Source organism: Panthera onca, chromosome E1 (assembly GCF_046562875.1).
Source record: "Panthera onca isolate mPanOnc1 chromosome E1, mPanOnc1 haplotype 2, whole genome shotgun sequence".
Lineage (NCBI taxonomy): Eukaryota > Metazoa > Chordata > Mammalia > Carnivora > Felidae > Panthera > Panthera onca.
In genome coordinates this window covers 57,688,771-57,707,938 of record NC_138352.1, presented here as the reverse complement: position 1 = coordinate 57,707,938, position 19,168 = coordinate 57,688,771, and the positions used below count along the sequence as shown (strand labels likewise).

The window sequence follows — 19,168 nt, the reverse complement described above, 5'->3', positions numbered from 1 at the left end:
TTTATTCACTCAGTTGGCGTATATGCATTGGGAGCCTTCAACTGTCATGTACTCTATACTTATCTTCCTCCACAGTTTAGCTTGGAGGACCTTGGCACCATGACCTTGGCCACAGTGTTCTAGAAGTCTTCAGAGAGAACGATGTTTTTCTTTTTCTTCTTCTTCTTCTTCTTCTTCTTCTTCTTCTTCTTCTTCTTCTTTTTTAAACGTTTATTTATTTTTTGAGAGACAGAGGGAGCATGAGCAGGGGAGGGGCAGAGAAGAGAGAGAGTCACAGAATCCGAAGCAGGCTCCAGGCTGTAAGCTGCCAGCACAGAGCCCAGCATGGGGTTCGAACTCATGAACCACGAGATCATGACCTGAGCCAGAGTTGGATGCTTAACCGACTGAGCCACCCAGGCGCCCCTAGAGTGATATTTTTCTTGACAAAGGTTTATATTTTACTTTTAAAAGGGAAGGCATCTAATAAGAGTGTATTTATTATTGAGACAAGATTATTCCTAAATCCCACTCACACATACCATTTATTAGTGGACATTCATTTTTATGGTTTTCAGTAAGACTGTAACATTATGAGCTATTAGACTTTGAACTTTTTTTAAACAAGTGCCTGACAGTCTGCTTTATTTGAGACTCCTAGGATATATCCAAATATATAAGGTTGATTTCCGCACGTTGGGCTTTTGGAAAGTATGACATTCTGCATCCAAGGCTAATTTGGGTTGTTTGGAATGCTTATGAACACTAAGAATGCAACTAAGCAAAACTCAACTGATTCTCATCTTTGGCTAAAAATAAGATTGTGAATCCATTTCCCAGTCTTTAGAGAAGCCCCTGTGATGATTTACCAAAGATACAAACCACTTCCTTGTCAGAACATCACACGTTGAAGACAGAGCTGCCTGTAAATAAGCAGAAGAAAGCCTGTATTGAGGACAGTTACTGCATATGTAGAGTAGTATTTGGTGGCAGAATGAATACTGGTGACAAAGGACAGGGTCTCAGCTCATGCCAGGCGTAGGCATAGCTTAATGATGGGTGTGAAGAGTTTGGGCATGTACGAGGGAAAGCACTACTTAGGTTCTAGGTTCTACTGATACAGTGGGGGTGGGGTGGGTTTTTTTCTCCAAATTGTATATTTTAAATTGTTACATGACAATTGCAGTAATTCATCTTCTATTCCATGCATATATAATTCTTAGTTAAAAAGTAAAATGAAAATGATGCTGTACTATTTATTGTACCTTTATTTTATATGTTCTTGATTAGTAGGCAAAATCTACTCTCCAGCTCTATCAAAGCATTTTTATGTAGTGAAATTAAAAGTATTTTGTACTTATCAAAATAAGGTGGTTACCACCTTATATTTACCAGCTATTCTTCAAATAGCATTTTAGAAAATATTACAACATGTTCATATTTAGAACCATAAAAAACATTCTGACAGATTCTAAGAGTTCAGCATTCTGCTCTTTGATAATAAGTGAAAACTAATATAAAACTTAAGACACAATGGTATGATATTTATATAGTACCCCTATATATATGGCATATTACCACTGTACTTCTTTCTTAAAGCAATAATGGATACTTGGAATATGCTCAACCAGCAGGATATGTGAAATATTTAACACATATGTATTTATTCACTAGCAAATATGTCTTGATTACTTCCTTACCATGGCAGCCATTATACTTAGGCATTAGGGAACACAGTAGTAAATAAATGTGCTCCCTTCACTCACTGTTTTTTTTTTTTTTTAATGTTTATTTTCGAGAGAGAGATTGAGAGAGACAGAGTGTGAGCAGAGGAGGGACAGAGAGAGAGGGAGACACAGAATCTGAAGCAGACTCCAGGCTCTGAGTTGTCAGCACAGCCTGATGTGGAGCTCAAACCCACGAACTGTGAGATCATGACGTGAGCCAAAGTCGGACGCTTAACCAACTGAGCCACCCAGGCCCCCCTCCCTTTACTCACTGTTCTTAGACTTCAGTGGGGAAGATAAACAAAAATAAGTTAACAAAAACTAAAAAGTAAAATTACACATTGTGGCATATGTTATTAAGGAACAAATAGAGTATTGTTAATACAGACTCATCTGAGTTATAAAATCTGTTCCCTTTTCTGGCCTTGGTACTGTATTTCTTTCCTTTTTTTTTTTTTCTTCAATTTTTTAATGTTTATTTATTTTGAGAGTGAAAGTGAGAGCAAGCATGAGTGTGGTGGGGAGAGGCAGAGGGAGAGAGAATCCCAAGCAGATTCCATGCTGTCATCATAGAGCTGGATGCAGGGCTTGATCCCACGAACCACGAGATCATGACCTGAGCCAAAATCAAGAGTCAGATGCTTAACCAGCTGAGCTACCCAGGTGCCCCACCTTGGTATTTTATACTGATACCTTGTTCCACAATAACTTTAAAAAGACCTGATGTATTTGACCAAATTGTGTGTATACATTTATTTGTTCACCAACAACAAAAATTTACCGAATGCTTATGTGCCAGGCACAGTTCTAGGCCCAAGAGAAACAGTGAACAAAACAAAGTCATTGTGTTCATGGTGATTTCACCGTAGTGAGAAGGCAGTAAACAAATACATGATAAATGTCGGGAATGATAAATCATGTGAAGAAAAGTCAAGTAGACCAAGAGGATACAATGGACCAGAAAATACTACGTTCTTTCAGTGGCCTAAGGGGCCTCTGAGGAGATCAATGTTTCCCCCCAGTTTTTTGTCTCTTGGGTCAGTTCAGCTAATGAATGGAAGATTCAAGAAAATTTTTGTATCTGTTGGTATTGTTCACATACTCATTAAGACTGCTAGTGAGGTCCTACTTCTTTCCAGTTCCTTACCACCAAAAGAGATGAGTGCCTGAATTATGTTCTTCATTCATTCCTTCATTGTTCTTCCATACACTTCAGTGCCTAAGAACCTCCACCCAACCCATCCATCCCTTCACCTTTTATCCAAAAAACAAGCCTTTGATATCTTTTCCAATTTTCCAAAATCTTGGGATATGATTCATTTAATTAAAAATTATATTGCACAATTAAATGTCTTCCAGATGTTGGATTATAACATGGGATTGCTTCTGGAGAGAGCTCTTTTATCCGAGTCTTTCTCCTAGTAAACTCCCAGCCATTGAAATTTGATGTCTTGGATGATCTTACAGTGATCCCAGCTTTAATGCCCAAAGCCCTAAATAAAATTGTACACCGCTCAAGTGTTCTATAGCACTGCACAAGTCTAAAATAGGTAACTGGCATCCACCCCACACCTCATTGTTGGCTAACTGACTTGTCCCATAAATAGCTCAGTGTTATACGATCGCGCAACTACAACTAACAGAGAAGGGATTTTTGTTTCCTAACACACATGTGTAGTCTCTGGTACTCAACAAAATCAAGATTTGATTTACTGCGCCCTAAACGTAATATACTTAAGAGAATTGTGCAAATCAGTAGCCAAATCATTTTGGATGGATTTCAAGTTAGCCTTGCCTGACATCAAATTCTACACTGTGGATCATAGTATTAGAGCAAGATTCAGTTTTACTACCTTGTGTACATGAAAGTGATGTTGCTGCCGCAATCGGGTTGATCCCAGAGAGTTTCTGCCAAATGAATTAAAAACTCTCTGGTAAGTGGCCAAAATGAACAAATCAGGAGACTATAGATGCTGGAGAGGATGTGGAGAAACGGGAACCTTCTTGCTCTGTTGGTGGGAATGCAAATTGGTGCAGCCGCTCTGGAAAACAGTGTGGAGGTTCCTCAAAAAATTAAAAATAGACCTACCCTATGACCCAGCAATAGCACTGCTAGGAATTTACCCAAGGGATACAGGAGTGCTGATGCATAGGGGCACTTGTACCCCAATGTTTTTATAGCAGCACTCTCAACAATAGCCAAATTATGGAAAGAGCCTAAATGTCCATCAACTGATGATGAATGGATAAAGAAATTGTGGTTTATATACACAATGGAGTACTACGTGGCAATGAGAAAGAATGAAATATGGCCCTTTGTAGCAACGTGGATGGAACTGGAGAGTGTGATGCGAAGTGAAATAAGCCATACAGAGAAAGACAGATACCATATGGTTTCACTGTTATGTGGATCCTGAGAAACTTAACAGAAACCCATGGGGGAGGGGAAGGAAAAAAAAAAAAAAAAAAAGAGGTTAGAGTGGGAGAGAGCCAAAGCATAAGAGACTCTTAAAAAGTGAGAACAAACTGAGGGGTGATGGGGGGTGGGAGGGAGGAGAGGGTGGGTGATGGGTTTTGAGGAGGGCACCTTTTGGGATGAGCACTGGGTGTTGTATGGAAACCAATTTGACAATAAATTTCATATATTGAAAAAAAATTCTCTGGTAAATCTGAGAAGGCATCTTGGTAGTTTTATAAAACCTTTTCTAGAGTCAAGAGCATGTTTTAAAAATCTACCTACTATTGGAATACAATGGTTCTTGTTTTTAACTCTTAGCTGGAATGTATTGTTTTTATGTCAGAGAGATTTTTAAATACTATAACAGAAGATTGTTTCATAAATTCCTTCACAGTAACTCAGAAAGTGACACTTGGGGCATTTTTCCAGATAAATCTGTGTCCTTTATGTGTGAAGCATTGCAGCTTAGGTAACTAGGAATAACACACAGGGTTCAATTCATGCTTTAGATATTTTCACTCTTCTTTTACTGGGTCTTTTTCAAAATAGCACATTTATTACATTTCTTAAAAGTCAGAATACCAGATCCAAAACAAGTGATTCTTTTAAAAAATTGCTAATTATTTATCCTGTTGAAATGCTGCTTATTATTATTTTTATAATGTTTCTTTATTTTTGAGAGGGAGAGAGAGGGTGGCGGAGGGGCAGAGAGAGAGGGAGACACAGAATCCAAAACTGCCTCCAGGCTCTGAGCTGTCAGCACCAAGCCCGATGTGGGGCTTGAACTCATGAACCGTGAGATCATGACCTGAGCCGAAGTTGGACACTTAACCGACTGAGCCACCCAGCCGCCCCAGAAATGCTGCTTATTATTACTTCAAGTTTGGAACAAAAGTAAAGAATATGTGATATCAAAGCTATAGGCAGTTCTTCCCCTAATGTTGGCTTTGTACTTTTACTTGTAGGACTTCAGTTTGTTTTACAGTCAGAGCTTCATAGACCCAGTTATATACCTTCCCATGGCCACGTTGAATGTGTACATTTTGAAACATCTTTAAAGCTAAAATTCAGTTCAAAAATACTGATCTACCAAGAAGGGCTTAAAAGCATTTGTCTCTAGGTTTTATAACTGTGAATATTTAGTCTAGTGGATTTAAAAGCTGAAGGGAAAAAAAACCAAAAACCCCACCCAAACCACTGATTGTTTGTTTAACAGGTTGCAAACCATGGCTGTGTGGATACAAGCCCAGCAGCTCCAAGGCGATGCCCTTCATCAGATGCAAGCATTATATGGTCAGCATTTCCCCATTGAGGTGCGACATTATTTATCCCAGTGGATTGAAAGCCAAGCTTGGTAAGTGAACAGTTTTTTTTCTATCAGATTTAGTGAAACATGGGCATATGGGAAGGAAAACATGATGGAGACTTTAAAAGTTGTACATTTTTTAAATAATGACGTGGGGGCGCCTGGGTGGCTCAGTCGGTTGAGCGTCCGACTTTGGCTCAGGTCATGATCTCACAGTCTGTGAGTTCGAGCCCCGCATCGGGCTCTGTGCTGACGGCTGAGAGCCTGGAGCCTGCTTCCGATTCTGTGTCTCCCTCTCTCTCTGCCCCTTCCCTGCTCATGCTCTGTCTCTCTCTGTCTCAAAAATAAATAAAAACATTAAGAAAAAAAAAATTTAAAAAAAACAAAACGACATGACCCATAAGAAGGTATTTAACCCTAGCTTAGATTTTAAGCAGGTGGAATAACTCTTAGGATTTTTAAAATAGGATTTCCCCCCTTTAGTAAACTCTGGCTAAAAGCATTAGAGTATTGCTGCTAATAAACAACAGTTAACAAATATGTTTTGAGTGCCTCTAGGGTGTAAGATAGGAACAGATAAAGCCCTTGTCCACAGGGATGCCTGGGCGGCTCAGTTGGACGTCCGGTTCTTGGTTTTGGCTCAGGGTCATGGCCTTGCGGTTCATGGGGTTGAGCCCTGTGTTCAGGCTCTGCACTGACAGTGAGGAGCCTGTTTGGGATCCTCTCTCTCCCTCTCTCTCTCTCTCCTGTCATTGCTGGCGTGCACTCGTGCACACACTCTTTCTCTCTCTCTCTCTCTTAAAACAAATAAATAAATAAACTTAAAAAAAAAAAAAATGAAAAGCCCATGTCCACAAAGAATTTAGTGCTTAATGGGGCAGCTAAGGTATGCATATCACTTAATAAAATGTATTGATAACAAATTAACAATGGAGATGTTGGTGTTTTTAAAAATTTTTTTAAATGTTTATTTACTTTTGAAACAGAGAGAGTGTGAGCGGGGGAGGGGCAGAGAGAGTGTGAGACACAGAATCCGAAGCAGACTCCAGGCTCTCAGCTGTCAGCACAGAGCCCGACGCAGGGCTCGAACCTACCGACTGGGAGATCATGATCCAAGCTAAAGTCGGACACTTAACCGACTGAGCCACCCACGTGCCCCTATGTTTTAAAGTTTATGCATACCCATAAAGGCTAAAAGCCAGCACACCAAAATATTAACAATAGTCATGTCTTGGTGGCAGATTTAACAAGCATGTTTATTTTTATTTTCCGAATTCCTGCTTATATGCGCAGAGAGAAAATTGTTTTTAAATTCTTTCAGAATTAGTATAATGTAGTAGATTGACAACATTATTGCAGGCTGTTGCTGCTCTGCTCAGGGTCTGGGAGCATGTTGGGAGGCCACCAGCCTGTCTGTCTGATCTGACGTGCTCATCAGCTACTTCACGCCCCCCACCATCATGGCGGGGTGGGGTCCTCTCTGGCAGAGCCCAGGAGAAGCCGGCCACTGTCTGGGGAGAGCTGGGTACCTGTCAGTAATGCTGCCTTGGAATAATTGAGGTTATGTGTTAGTAACAGATTTCTGTTTGAAAACTAGAGAGCACCAAAGGAAGGCAATTTTCTGGGCAATTTAAAAAATCTCGGCCTCGTGTAATGAAGTGATAAGAAAAAAAAAGAGCTAAATATAAGCATGTCGGCTGCACCTTGCTTAGTGCTTTTCCATTTCCTTTTCATTTTCTTTCCTGTTTTAATGATTTGGAGAGTTCAGAAAACTGTTGGTAGAAAGTTTCTGGTGATTTAAAATTTCATTTAGTAGATCTCCCATGTAGTTTCTCACCGAATGAATGTTAAAAGACTTGTGTTGCTATGAAGGAAAGCCTGAATTTTATTTATTTTGGTTTTCTTAAGAACATAAAGATTTCAATAAAAAAATGTTCAGTTCTTCATGTTTAAGCTAAGAAAGGCTTTTTTTTTCCTTTCTTTTCTTTTTTCTTTTAAGCAAAGAATTGGTTTTTTTTATTTTATTTTTTTTCATTTATTTATTTTTTGAGAGACATAACAGAGCACAAGTTGGGGAGGGGCAGAGAGAGAAGGGGACACGGAATCTGAAGCAGGCTCCAGGCTCCGAGCTGTCAGCACAGAGCCTGACGTGGGGCTCGAACTCACAAACTGTGAGATCATGACCTGAGCCGAAGTCGGACGCCCAAACGACTGAGCCACCCAGGCGCCCCGAGAATTAAGTTTTTAAGTACCAGAACCAGTACTTGATTTCCATGAGTTTTGCTCAGAGACAGGATCTTCTCAAGAGTGGGTTCCTCAGACAAGGAGCATTATTGCCAACCAAAACAGAGGTGCAGCTGCCCTCCATTCCTCCCAGCTTTTATTTAGTACGTATTTTATTTAGTTCAGAGAGCATACGTATTTAAAATTTGGCTTTCTCTACTGTCTTTGCTTAGAGTGCAGATTTGGGCGTATTATGTGATGAACTACATTATCAGTGTTGTGGCACACCTGTTTGTGCCTTTGTTTGAAATTACTTGCTAACTGACTTCAGGGGTTTCGAGGTGACGGAGCCTTTTAGCTACCTCTAGATCTCTTGTTTGGCTCCAGACCGGTCAGCAGTAATTGAATGTTATTTCAATCTGACAGCTGTTTGGTTTCTTCAGTGAGCTGAGTTAAGCGATTTCGTACTGCCCAGTAGCAATTGTTGCCTAAATTGTTTTAAAAAATAATGAGTTGGAGAAGGGAGTGGGGAAAAGAGGGAAGGCAGGAAGGGAGAGAGGCCATCCAACCCCTGTCACCCGTTCAGTGCCTCTGAATGAATACAAAGTCCATGGAGTGGTTTCTCTGCCTCACAAGAAGAGTTAGCACTGCCTGCAGGTCCCAGATCTGCAACTGGTGATAGATAGAAATGTCTGATTTGTGTACATAGTTGCAGGCACTTTCTGTCCTAATATCTCATTTCCAGGGCTCCTTAGAAATAGTAGTGTTGTTTCACCTGCCTCTACTTAAGAAATACTATATGTGGAATTAGCACATAGAACTAGTCAAGGCTGGAAAAAGCATGTAGAACATTCTTGACCTTGTGCCCCCTTACACCCTTAAGGGGTAACTATAAATAGGAAGTTATCAGAGCCCTTATTTCCTTCAGAGTACACGAAGCACTTTCCTTTTCCCTTCATTTCTAGAAGCAGATAGCATAAGCACCAGAGAAGTCAGTAGGAGGAAGGAGAAAGGGCAGTACATTGTTTAGAAAAAAAGAAGAAGAAAAGAAAAGAAAGTATCTAGTCCACTAAGCTAATTAGTGGATTAGGGATAGATTAACATAGGCATCTAGTCGATTTGAATTGAAGTGCTTCCTAAAATTTGCAGTGAGCATTATGAAGAAATCACTTTAGCTAAAGAAAAGGCGTGATGCGTTGAGGCTGCATTTATACAGGCTCATGTGCATGTATGTATACATATGTATGTAATTTTTTTCCCCTAGGGACTCAATAGATCTTGATAATCCACAGGAGAACATTAAGGCCACCCAGCTCCTGGAGGGCCTGGTGCAGGAGCTGCAGAAGAAGGCGGAGCACCAAGTGGGGGAAGATGGGTTCTTACTGAAGATCAAGCTGGGGCACTATGCCACGCAGCTCCAGGTGGGTGTGAAGGCTGGGTCACACTTAATCCTCTCCTTCATTCAGTGCTTCCCGTAGAGATTTTCTTTCTCCTCTGGAACCCAGTGTTGCGGACTTACATGTTCGCCGTGTAAAGTTCTTACTGTTTGGCTTTGTGGTTGTAGCCTTTTGTTTTTAAACTTTTTATTTGAAAACAATTTCAAATTTATAGGAAGTTGCAGGATTGATACGAAGAACCCGTACATATGCCCAGATCCACCCATCGTTAACATTTGCTTTGTCATATTCTGTCTCTACACACACGTACACGCACATTTTTTTTGTCACCCGAGAGTAAGTTGCATATGTCATGTCCCTTTGCCCCTGAGTACTTTAGTGTGCGTTTTCTATACATAGTTATAGTGCAGTTACCATCTTTAGTACCTTTAACATTGATAGAACACTTTTCAGTAATCTTGTATCTGTATTTCCATTTTGTCAACAGTCAGTTGAGTCACAATAAAGTCCTCTAGTACATTTTTTTCCCACCAGCCCAGGACCATATATTGTATCTGGTTGTCATGTTTCTTTAATCTACTTTAATCTGGAACTGTACTCAACCTTCTTTGCCTTTTATTACATTGACATTTTAAAATAATTCAGCTCATCTATTTTTTAAAGATAAAATGAACATCTTTTTGGGTCTGTGTCATGTCTCCTTCTGATTAGATTCAGGTTACACATCCCTGATGAGAATCCTGAGTAAGTGATGTTGTGTCCTTCCCAGGGTATCACATCTGAATACATACACCGTCCATCTTCCTTGCACTGGGGGTAGTCATTTTGATTGCTCGGTCGAGGTGGTGTCATTTCTCCTCTTACGTGGCCTTTTCGAAATTTATGTATCCTGTTTCCAAGAATGACACCCTAGTACTTTAGGCAAATTAGGAGGCAAGAAATAAAATAACCTTACCTTCTCACTGTAATTGGGTTTCCTATGATGTGCTTTTCTTGTCCCCCATTAGTATTGGAGGAGCCACATTGCTCATGGTTATGTCATCATGTCTCCAGGAGTCCCCTCATCATAAAATCTTACCCCTGCTCTGAGGTAGGGTTAGGCCCCATAGCACAGAGTGGAACAAAGTGATGTCTGCTATTGGGTTCTTTCAGAACACATATGACCGCTGCCCCATGGAGCTGGTCCGCTGCATCCGGCATATTCTGTACAACGAGCAGAGGCTGGTCCGCGAAGCCAACAATGTGAGTGTCCCATGGATGTGGGGAGAAGAGCTGTGAAGTCCTTCCTTGCCCCCCTCTCTCTGGACCCAGATCTCTCAAGACAACTCAGTGTGCATCTGTTGATGTTTCTATAAACAGAGCATTGTCCTAAGGGGCACAAAAGAAATAGAACACTAGTCTCTGATCTTAATTGATTCATGACCTTGGTGAGATTACCACCACAAAACAATGTGAACAAGTGCAAAATAATTTAACCCCAGCTGAACAGTTTTTGAGTAAAGGCATGCTCATGTTCAGGTGAGATTACTTAAGAGGGATTTCTCCTGAGCCCTCTCTTAGTCAAGCATAGAGGGAATGGCTCAGACCAGGTCACTTAAATGGCTGGATCCGTAAAATCCTTGCTGTGCCCGCCCTAGAACTTTGGGGTCTCCATGATACCATGTGTGAGAGATTCAGCCTCTTCCCTCAGTTAGAATAAGGTCTTGAGTGAAGACACAGATGATGTACGTTCACACAGCCTTCTTCCCCACTGTGTCCCCAGCACCTCACATGGTCCATAGCCCTGGATCAGTGCGTGAATATGGAATGAGGTGTCATCATCATTAGTAGGAAAACCCAGGTATATCCTGGATGTGTTCACTTCTAGTCTCTCTGAAGGGAATTAGATGGACCCTGTTTGGGCAACTCTGATGGAGGCCAGACTGTGAAAGAACTTTCTATTATGGCATATGAAGGTGCCACAGTTGGTCAGGTCACCTATTTCCCCCTCCTTTTATCTCCCCTCCACACCAGTTCTCACAAATGATGTTTGCAATTCCTCTGACTCACAATTTTGCTTTTGGGGTTTTCGCTAGGTTATAGGTGCTAGCATTGGCTTTTTCTTCAGATTAAGGCCTGAGGTTTTCTTTCTCTCTCTCTCTCTTTTTTTTTAACATTTATTCATTTTTGAGAAACAGAGTGTGAGTGGGGGAGGGGCAGGGAGAGAGGGAGACACAGAACCTGAAGCAGGCTCCAGGCTCCGAGCTGTCAGCACAGAGCCCGATGCAGGGCCCGAACTCATGGATGACAAGATCATGACCTGAGCTGAAGTCGGATCCTTAACCGACTGAGCTACCCAGGGGCCCCAAGGGCTGAGGTTTTCTACCATCCTCACTGCCCAGCTCACTTCCGCCCACACTCTCCTCCTCTGATATGTCCTCAGGGTACTTCTCCAGTTGGAAGTCTTGCTGACACCATGTCCCAGAAACACCTCCAGATCAACCAGACGTTTGAGGAGCTGCGACTGGTCACACAGGACACAGAGAATGAGCTGAAGAAGCTGCAGCAGACTCAAGAGTACTTCATCATCCAGTATCAGGAGAGCCTGAGGATCCAGGGTGAGGCCAGGGCCGCCTGGGCAGTGTGTGTTGTGAGGGCTACAAGGAAATTCAGGTCAAATTGGAAGAGAATGGGGTTTCTGTTCAGAGGCACTCCGCTTTCTATGGAGTAGCCGGGAACCATGTGCACTAAAGATCTGGCAGGGAGGATGAGACTTAGGAAGGGGAGGAGTCACGAGCTTGCCTTTGGAGAGTGTGGGTCTCACTCAGGCTTCCCACACCCGGGGAGCTCCTGGTCTGCTGGGGAAGAATTTCCTCCTGTGGGAAGAAGCTCACAGTCTAGTAAACAGTACTTTTGTATATAATTGGTGTTTCATAAATGCTGCTTTGCTGAACTGTTAAATTCTCCAAGCAGGGAAAGTATAAAGGCTAAGGGCTGTGTTTGTAGTGACAAACCTTTAATGTCTTGTGCAGTTATTCAGAGAGGCTGTCCTGACACAGAGCCTGCTAATGCACCTCAGTTAGCCTTGATAAGCAAAGGGTCCCTTTCCTGGTATAAATCCTGCTAGGTACTGGAGTACTGAAAACGTCAGTCTTGAGGCTGACGCTTGGAGCCCCACCAGCGCCCCCTATTGGCCTTGTTGAGAATTTGGCAGAGTGACTTTAATACTAATTTTGTCTCCCTGCAAGCATGCCCAGCTGAGAATCTCAGAAAAGCCTCTGCTTGCCCAGCTGTACAGACACATACCCATCTATGTAGCATGTGCGCCTCTAATACCATGCTTGTGGGCTCAATTTTATAGCGATATTGCTATTATTATTAACTCAGTCTTCCATACTAATTATAAATTTTTTGAGAAGGGATTGTGTCTTATCTCTGTACCCTGAGGTTGGCACATTGGCTGAATCATAGTAGGTATGAATAAGTGTTGATGAGATGATTCTAGCATGTTTTCTTCCATCTGAATCCATCTCAGACTGACGCAAGAGAAAGGGTGGCCCTCCTCCTAGATTAGGGAACGGGAGAATTCAGGCTATTAGTTCTACCCAAAAACCTTTGACTGGTTGATAGTACTTCCAATCCTGTTCTTGGGTTTTCTGTTTCCTATTTATGGATATGGGTTTGATTCTGGTTTGGGTTTGTACCCATCATGCCATGTCAGTTCAGTCTCATGTATCAAGTTCACCCATCAGAAACATAGACTATCGATCTATTTGTGCAAGGGGAGGCTCAGCTTCCTCCAGTGGAGCAGACAATTGCCTCATATCTGCTGGCCTCCCTCCCAGAAGCTTCTGCAAAGTGCCAGGAGAGACCTAAGTGGGTCACCTGCATAGGGAGGTTGGGCCCAGGTGTGGGGCTCACCACCACCTCCCTGGGGATGGGGGCAGGATTTCCGAGGTGGCTCCATACTGCTCTGCTGTGTTCCAGGCCTGGACAGTATTCTTCTCTCTCAGTCCCCAAGAGTGAAATCCAAACCATATTTCCAGTTGTCTTCTAGCTCTGGGCTTTTCCTGACTGTTAGAGTTGCTTTAGTCTGTGAGTCCCAGCTTGTGTGTCCATGAGGCAGGACATAGGTCAGTGTGAGAGGGCCCTCAGCGGCCTGCCAGGAACTTGCCCAAGACGTGCTGATGCTCACCTCGTCTTGACTCAGCCCCAAGCAAGGACACTGGAATATTCTTTTTTTTTTTTTAATTAGATAGACTGCACACCCAACATGGGGCTTGAACTCACAACCCTGAGATCAAGAGTTGCATGCTCTATGGACTGAGCCAGCCAGGCACCCCGACAATGGGATATTCAAATAGGTGATCGGCAAGGCGTAATAACCCCAGTATTTAGGATAGTGGTTACCTTTGGAGGCAGGGACGGATGTGCAAGCAGGGAAGGATGTACAGGTAGTTTTCAACGTGGAAATGTTTGATTTCTTTTTTTTTTAATGTTTTGTTTATATTTGTGAGAGAGAGAGCATGCATGTGCACACAAGCGGGGATGGGGCAGAGAGAGGGGGGCAGAGTTTCCAAAGTGGGCTCTGTGCTGACAGCAGACAGCCCGATGTGGGGCTAGAACTCACAAACCATGAGATCGTGACCTGAGCCAAAGTCAAACGTTTAAACGACTGAGCCACCCAGGCACCCCGAGAAATGTTTGATTTCTTTAAGCCGGGTTACTGAAAGACAGGTGTTCCTTGCATCATTCTTTCTGCCTTCCTTGGGTCTTGAGAATTTCATAATAGATGTTTTGTAAGAGGGTACTGAGGCCTCACCGATTCCCCTTTCCTGCCATGGATGAGCTTCCCAGCAGCTAGTGTGGAGAGAATCTGCCTCCCTCTCTGGCACCCTTGGGTGCTAGAACCTTCCTTCTCCTGAGAGGATCTTGCTGCTTTCGTGTTGCCAGTGGGCCCTGGACATTCTGTCTCCCCGTCTCCCTCGCCTTTTCCCTTTCGCCCCTTCTCTTTCTGTCCCTCTCCCTCCCTCTCTCCCTTTCTCCCCCTCTACCCCTCTACCCTTCTGTCCTTCTCTCTTCCTTGCCCTCTCTCCTCATCTGTCTCTCCCTCTCCCCCTCTCTCCTCTCTCCCCTCTCTCCCCTTCTCCCCCTCTACCCCTCTCCCCTTCTGTCCCTCTCCCTTCCTTGCCTTTTCTCCTCATCTCTCTCTCCCTGTCCCTCTCCCTTTCTCTCTCTCTCTCTCTCCCTCTCTCTGTCTCTTCCTCTCTGTCTCCTTCCAGTTGGTCAGCTGAGCTCACGGTGACCCAACCTGGACAAACAAACACGTTAGGCACCTCCCAGCACCTAGAGAAATGCCTTCTTCCCTAGGAGAGACTGCTGTGCTCCCGGGGATGGGACAAAGCTGGAGATGGGACAAAGCCAGCAGGCAGGGGCTGCCCTGAGGGGGCTCTGATGTGTGGGGTGGGGCTGAGCGGCTACTGGTCTCTGTCACCCTTTAAGCCTGCCCTGGGACCCCCTAACCAGTAAGGACACGCTCATCCCTGCAGCGTGTGCGTGCCGGGCAGTTCCTTGAACGTGTTCTGTGTTCCCACATATTTAATCCTCAGCCACCCACCGAGACAGGGGCCAGGATTCTCCCATTTTGCACATGGGCAAACTGAGGCACGGAAGCGTGATGCACGAGTTCACCCAGTTAGTAAACGGTGAGGGCACACATCAAACCAGGCAGTGAGGCTCCAAGCTGGACCCCGTGTGGCGTGAGGAGGTCTGGGCAGCCAGCTGTGTAGACTGAGGTGGGAGGGGAGGCCATGGGGCAGGATCCTCCTCAGCTATACCCTCAGGTTTCCACCTACACACCCCCAGGAGGGGAGATCAAAGGCGAGAGGCCAGAGACCAGAGCCTGCTCATCTCTGGCACCCTTGGCTGCCAGAAGCCCAGCTTGCCATCGGTCAGATGTGTCCCTTGAGGGTCTGGCCTCCAGAACAGGTGTGTGCGTTCCCCTGGGCTTCCTGCAGGAAGCTGGGAGATGATGGTCATGGGTGTCCTGTCCCCTCCTCTAGCTCAGTTTGCCCAGCTGGCCCAGCTGAATCCGCAGGAGCGCCTGAGCCGGGAGACGGCCCTCCAGCAGAAGCAGGTGTCCCTGGAGGCCTGGCTGCAGCGGGAGGCCCAGACGCTGCAGCAGTACCGTGTGGTGAGTGGGATCCGCGTCCTCTCCTCCCAAGCCTTGAGGTGCACATCCCAAGGGGCGCGGGGAAGCCGAGAGAGGGCGAGAGCCAGGAAGAGAGCAGGCCCCAGCAGAGCTGGAGGCCAGATCGTTCTCGTTCTCTCCCGTGGGGGGCGTGTGAGGCAGAGCAGGTTGGGAAGAGGGGAAGGCCTGGGCCTGGGGCCTGGTCCCTGGCCCCCAGCCCTGCCTCCCGAGGCCTGCAGTTGGGCGTGTTCTCCCCACTTGCCTTCAGGAGCTGGCCGAGAAGCACCAGAAGACCTTGCAGCTGCTGCGGAAGCAGCAGACCATCATTCTGGATGATGAACTGATCCAGTGGAAGCGGCGGCAGCAGCTGGCGGGGAACGGAGGGCCCCCCGAGGGCAGCCTGGATGTGCTGCAGTCCTGGTAATGGTGTGTGGGGGGGTGGCGGGGGGCAGGAGGGGGCGGCAGGGGCTGGGAGTGGTGCAACCAGCTGCTCGTTGTGCCTCCTGCGTTTCCATGAGCAGCCGGCTCCCTCTGTCCTGCGGCAAGACTTAGTTCACTAGGGGTTCTGGTTCCTGATGCGGACTTTGGGGCCCCCGTCTGTGCCCCCTGCCCAGGAAGGGAGTCACCGTGCTGGGGAGTGGGGCAGGGCTGGGTGTGCAGAGTGAGCTCGGGCCGATTGGACCCAGTTCAGGCTTGCTGCCTCTGTATTTCTCTGTGTTTCTGGAAGGCGGGCGCTCTGCTCCGCTCCGCTCCGTGGTCGGGAGTGGCGGCTTAGGCGCAAAGCGTTCCTGGGTGAGGGTGGAGCTGGGTCTTGGGGCGTTCTCCTCAGACCGGAGCCTCCCAGCCTCGAGCCTGGGGGATGGCGTGATGCCATTGTCCTCCCGTTGGCCCGGGGCTCCCGTGCAGGTGCGAGAAGTTGGCCGAGATCATCTGGCAGAACCGGCAGCAGATCCGCAGAGCTGAGCACCTCTGCCAGCAGCTGCCCATCCCTGGCCCAGTGGAGGAGATGCTAGCTGAGGTCAATGCCACCATCACAGACATCATCTCAGCCCTGGTGACCAGGTAATTCCTGCCTCGGGCCACACCCAGCCCCCGTGCGGTTGGCATGGGGGAGGCAGGCGGTGCTTTGCTGATGGTGGGGGTGAGGGTGGGTGGGCTCTTGCTTGAGTCCTTGTCTCTGTTTGCCTCGGGTCCCCGTCCCCGCTCTGTCCTCAGTTGCTTTAGCTGCTTGGTGTTGACCTTGCCCAGTTTCTGTTGTGGACACCATGTGGACTGCCCTTGTCCCCCGCAGCCCATGCCAGCTGCTGAGTCGTTTCACTGCCTCCCCTCCAGCCATCTCCTCTGACTCTCAGTGGCCTCCCTGGGAACAGGGGCGGTGCCATGTGCCTTCATTTGCCTGCTGAGCCCCGGCAGCCTCCCTCCACAGGGGAGCCAGACCCTGTGCCCTGAGCCGGCATCATGTCTGGTGTGGTCACTTGTGTCCCCGCAGCACATTCATCATCGAGAAGCAGCCCCCTCAGGTCCTGAAGACCCAGACCAAGTTTGCAGCGACGGTGCGCCTGCTGGTGGGCGGGAAGCTGAACGTGCACATGAACCCCCCCCAGGTGAAGGCCACCATCATCAGTGAGCAGCAGGCCAAGTCACTGCTCAAGAATGAGAACACCCGCAAGTACGTGTGCCCTTCCCTCTGTCTGCTTCTTTTCTCCGTCCTTACTACAGGAGGAAGTGCTCGGGCCTCCTAGCCCACACGCTGGACTCCGCCATTCATTATACGAGCCCCATTAGCCCCACTGTCCCCTTCCGGCTCTCAGAGAAACAGTGTAAGGAGTTTCTTCTGTGAAAAGAAACATATGATTATCTTTCATTTACTAGGGATAAATCAAGAAAATTTCTTTATGTTAATGTATATTTATTTCTTGTATGTTTCAGCAGCTACCATTTCCTCTAAATGACGTCGGTTTTTACAACGTTCTTTATTGCCCCCCCTATATAATTTCTACCCCACGTTTACTGAGATGCGTGGGTTTAGAGTCGAGTGTCTCTCTTCTCTGCAGCGACTACAGTGGAGAGATCCTGAACAACTGCTGTGTGATGGAATACCACCAAGCCACCGGCACCCTGAGCGCGCACTTCAGGAACATGGTGAGGATGGGAGAAGAGGAAGAACACATTTTCCCTGGTTGTTTGGGGGCTTTGTCCTCTTATTTCTCTCCTTTGCAGTCCCTGAAGCGAATTAAGAGGTCTGACCGTCGTGGAGCAGAGTCAGTGACTGAAGAAAAATTTACAATCCTGTTCGAGTCACAGTTCAGTGTTGGTGGAAATGAGCTGGTTTTTCAGGTCAAGGTAAAGGCCTCCCTCAGCTGTGGGGTGTGTGTGTGTGTGTGCGTGTGTGTGTGTGTGTGTACTTTATATAAGAAAAAAGTTGTTTTGATCACATAGTGTCTTTACTGTTAATGAACAGAAACTGGGGAGACTTCATCCTTAAAACTGTATCTCTTAGATTCTCTTAGGAGCTACAGTAATAACAAACTAAAATAGCTGGAGAGATAGGTAGGAATGAATCTAGAGAAACATCATTCCAGATGAATTTGAGTAACAGTTTGTAGTAAGTCTTAGACATTTGTCACTTGCTCTTTTTTCTTAGAAATGTCTCTATATTCTTTCTCTTTTCTCTTGTTCTCCATTTGAGAAACTTAGTGTATCCTTCAGAAAGATCCAAGCAACATCTTATTTATTTATTTATTTATTTATTTATTTTTAATATTTATTTATTGTTTAATTTAGCATGTGGTGCAACAATGATTTCAGGAGTAGATTCTTAATGCCCCTTACCCATTTAGACCATCCCCCCTCCCACCACCCCTCCAGCAACCCTCTGTTCTCTATATTTAAGAGTCTTTTAAGTTCTGTCCCTTTCCCTGTTTTTATATTATTTTTCCTTCCTTTCCCTTATGTTCATCTATTTTGTATCTTAAATTTCTCATATGAGTGAAGTCGTAGCAACATCTCTTTTAAAGTATCTAAAATCTGGGGATGCCTGGGTGGACTCAGTCAGCTAAACATCTGACTTCAGCTCAGGTCATGATCTCCGGGTTTGTGAGTTCACCCCCCACATCAGGCTCTCTGCTATCAGCCCAGAGCCCACTTCAGATCCTCTGTCTCCCTCTCTCTGCCCTTTCCCTGCTTGCACAGGGAAAAATAAATAAACATTGGTGTGCCTGGGTGGCTCAGTTGGTTAAGTGTCCAACTCTTGATTTCAACTCAGGACATGATCTCCCAGTTTGTGAGTTCGAGCCCTGTGTCAGGCTCTGCGCTGACAGTGTAGAGCCTGCTTGGGATTCCCTCTCTCCCTCTCTCTGCCTCTCCCCTGCTTGTGCTCTCTCTTTTTCTCTCCAAAAATAAATAAGTAAACTTAAGGGGCACGTGGGTGGCTCAGTCAGTTAAGTGTCTGACTTCGGCTCAGGTCATGATCTCACAGTTCGTGAGTTTGAGCCTCACGTCAGGCTCTGTGCTGACAGCTCAGAGCCTGGAGCCTGCTTCAGATTCTGTGTTTCCATCTCTGTCTTCCCCGCTCCCATTCATGCTCTGTCTCTCTCAAAAGTAAACATTAAAAAAATAAATAAAATATCGAAAATCTCTAAGATTGCACCATTGTGTAAAGTCCTGTGATTCTTGGAGCCATTGAGATTCTGTATTCACGGGTGACATTTACTGAAACTTGAAGAGAGAATGAATATGTTGTGATAGAGGAAAACAAAAGCAAGACAGGAGTGTGCCGCTCTGGGTGCTCAGCCCTTTTCCTTTGTCTTTCTAGACTCTCTCCCTCCCGGTGGTGGTGATTGTCCATGGCAGCCAGGACAACAATGCGACGGCCACTGTTCTTTGGGACAATGCTTTTGCAGAGCCTGT

General features: G+C 45.6%; 1 protein-coding gene across 2 annotated transcripts in view; it reads left to right on the top strand.

The window, feature by feature from the left end:
- STAT5B (signal transducer and activator of transcription 5B) overlaps positions 1-19,168 on the top strand; it is a 65,301-nt gene that overhangs the window by 33,333 nt on the left and 12,800 nt on the right. Inside the window, exons 2-12 of one of the 2 annotated variants that reach the window (XM_078437145.2) lie at positions 5,381-5,518; positions 8,958-9,114; positions 10,243-10,332; positions 11,513-11,687; positions 15,132-15,262; positions 15,528-15,679; positions 16,166-16,321; positions 16,749-16,928; positions 17,314-17,401; positions 17,480-17,602; positions 19,074-19,166. In XM_078437145.2, the coding sequence (XP_078293271.1) occupies positions 5,391-5,518; positions 8,958-9,114; positions 10,243-10,332; positions 11,513-11,687; positions 15,132-15,262; positions 15,528-15,679; positions 16,166-16,321; positions 16,749-16,928; positions 17,314-17,401; positions 17,480-17,602; positions 19,074-19,166 (1,473 nt within the window). In that variant the 5' untranslated portion in view covers positions 5,381-5,390. Of the gene's footprint in view, positions 1-5,380; positions 5,519-8,957; positions 9,115-10,242; positions 10,333-11,512; positions 11,688-15,131; positions 15,263-15,527; positions 15,680-16,165; positions 16,322-16,748; positions 16,929-17,313; positions 17,402-17,479; positions 17,603-19,073; positions 19,167-19,168 lie in introns of those variants that run through there. The other variant, XM_078437146.2, reaches the window with a different exon arrangement.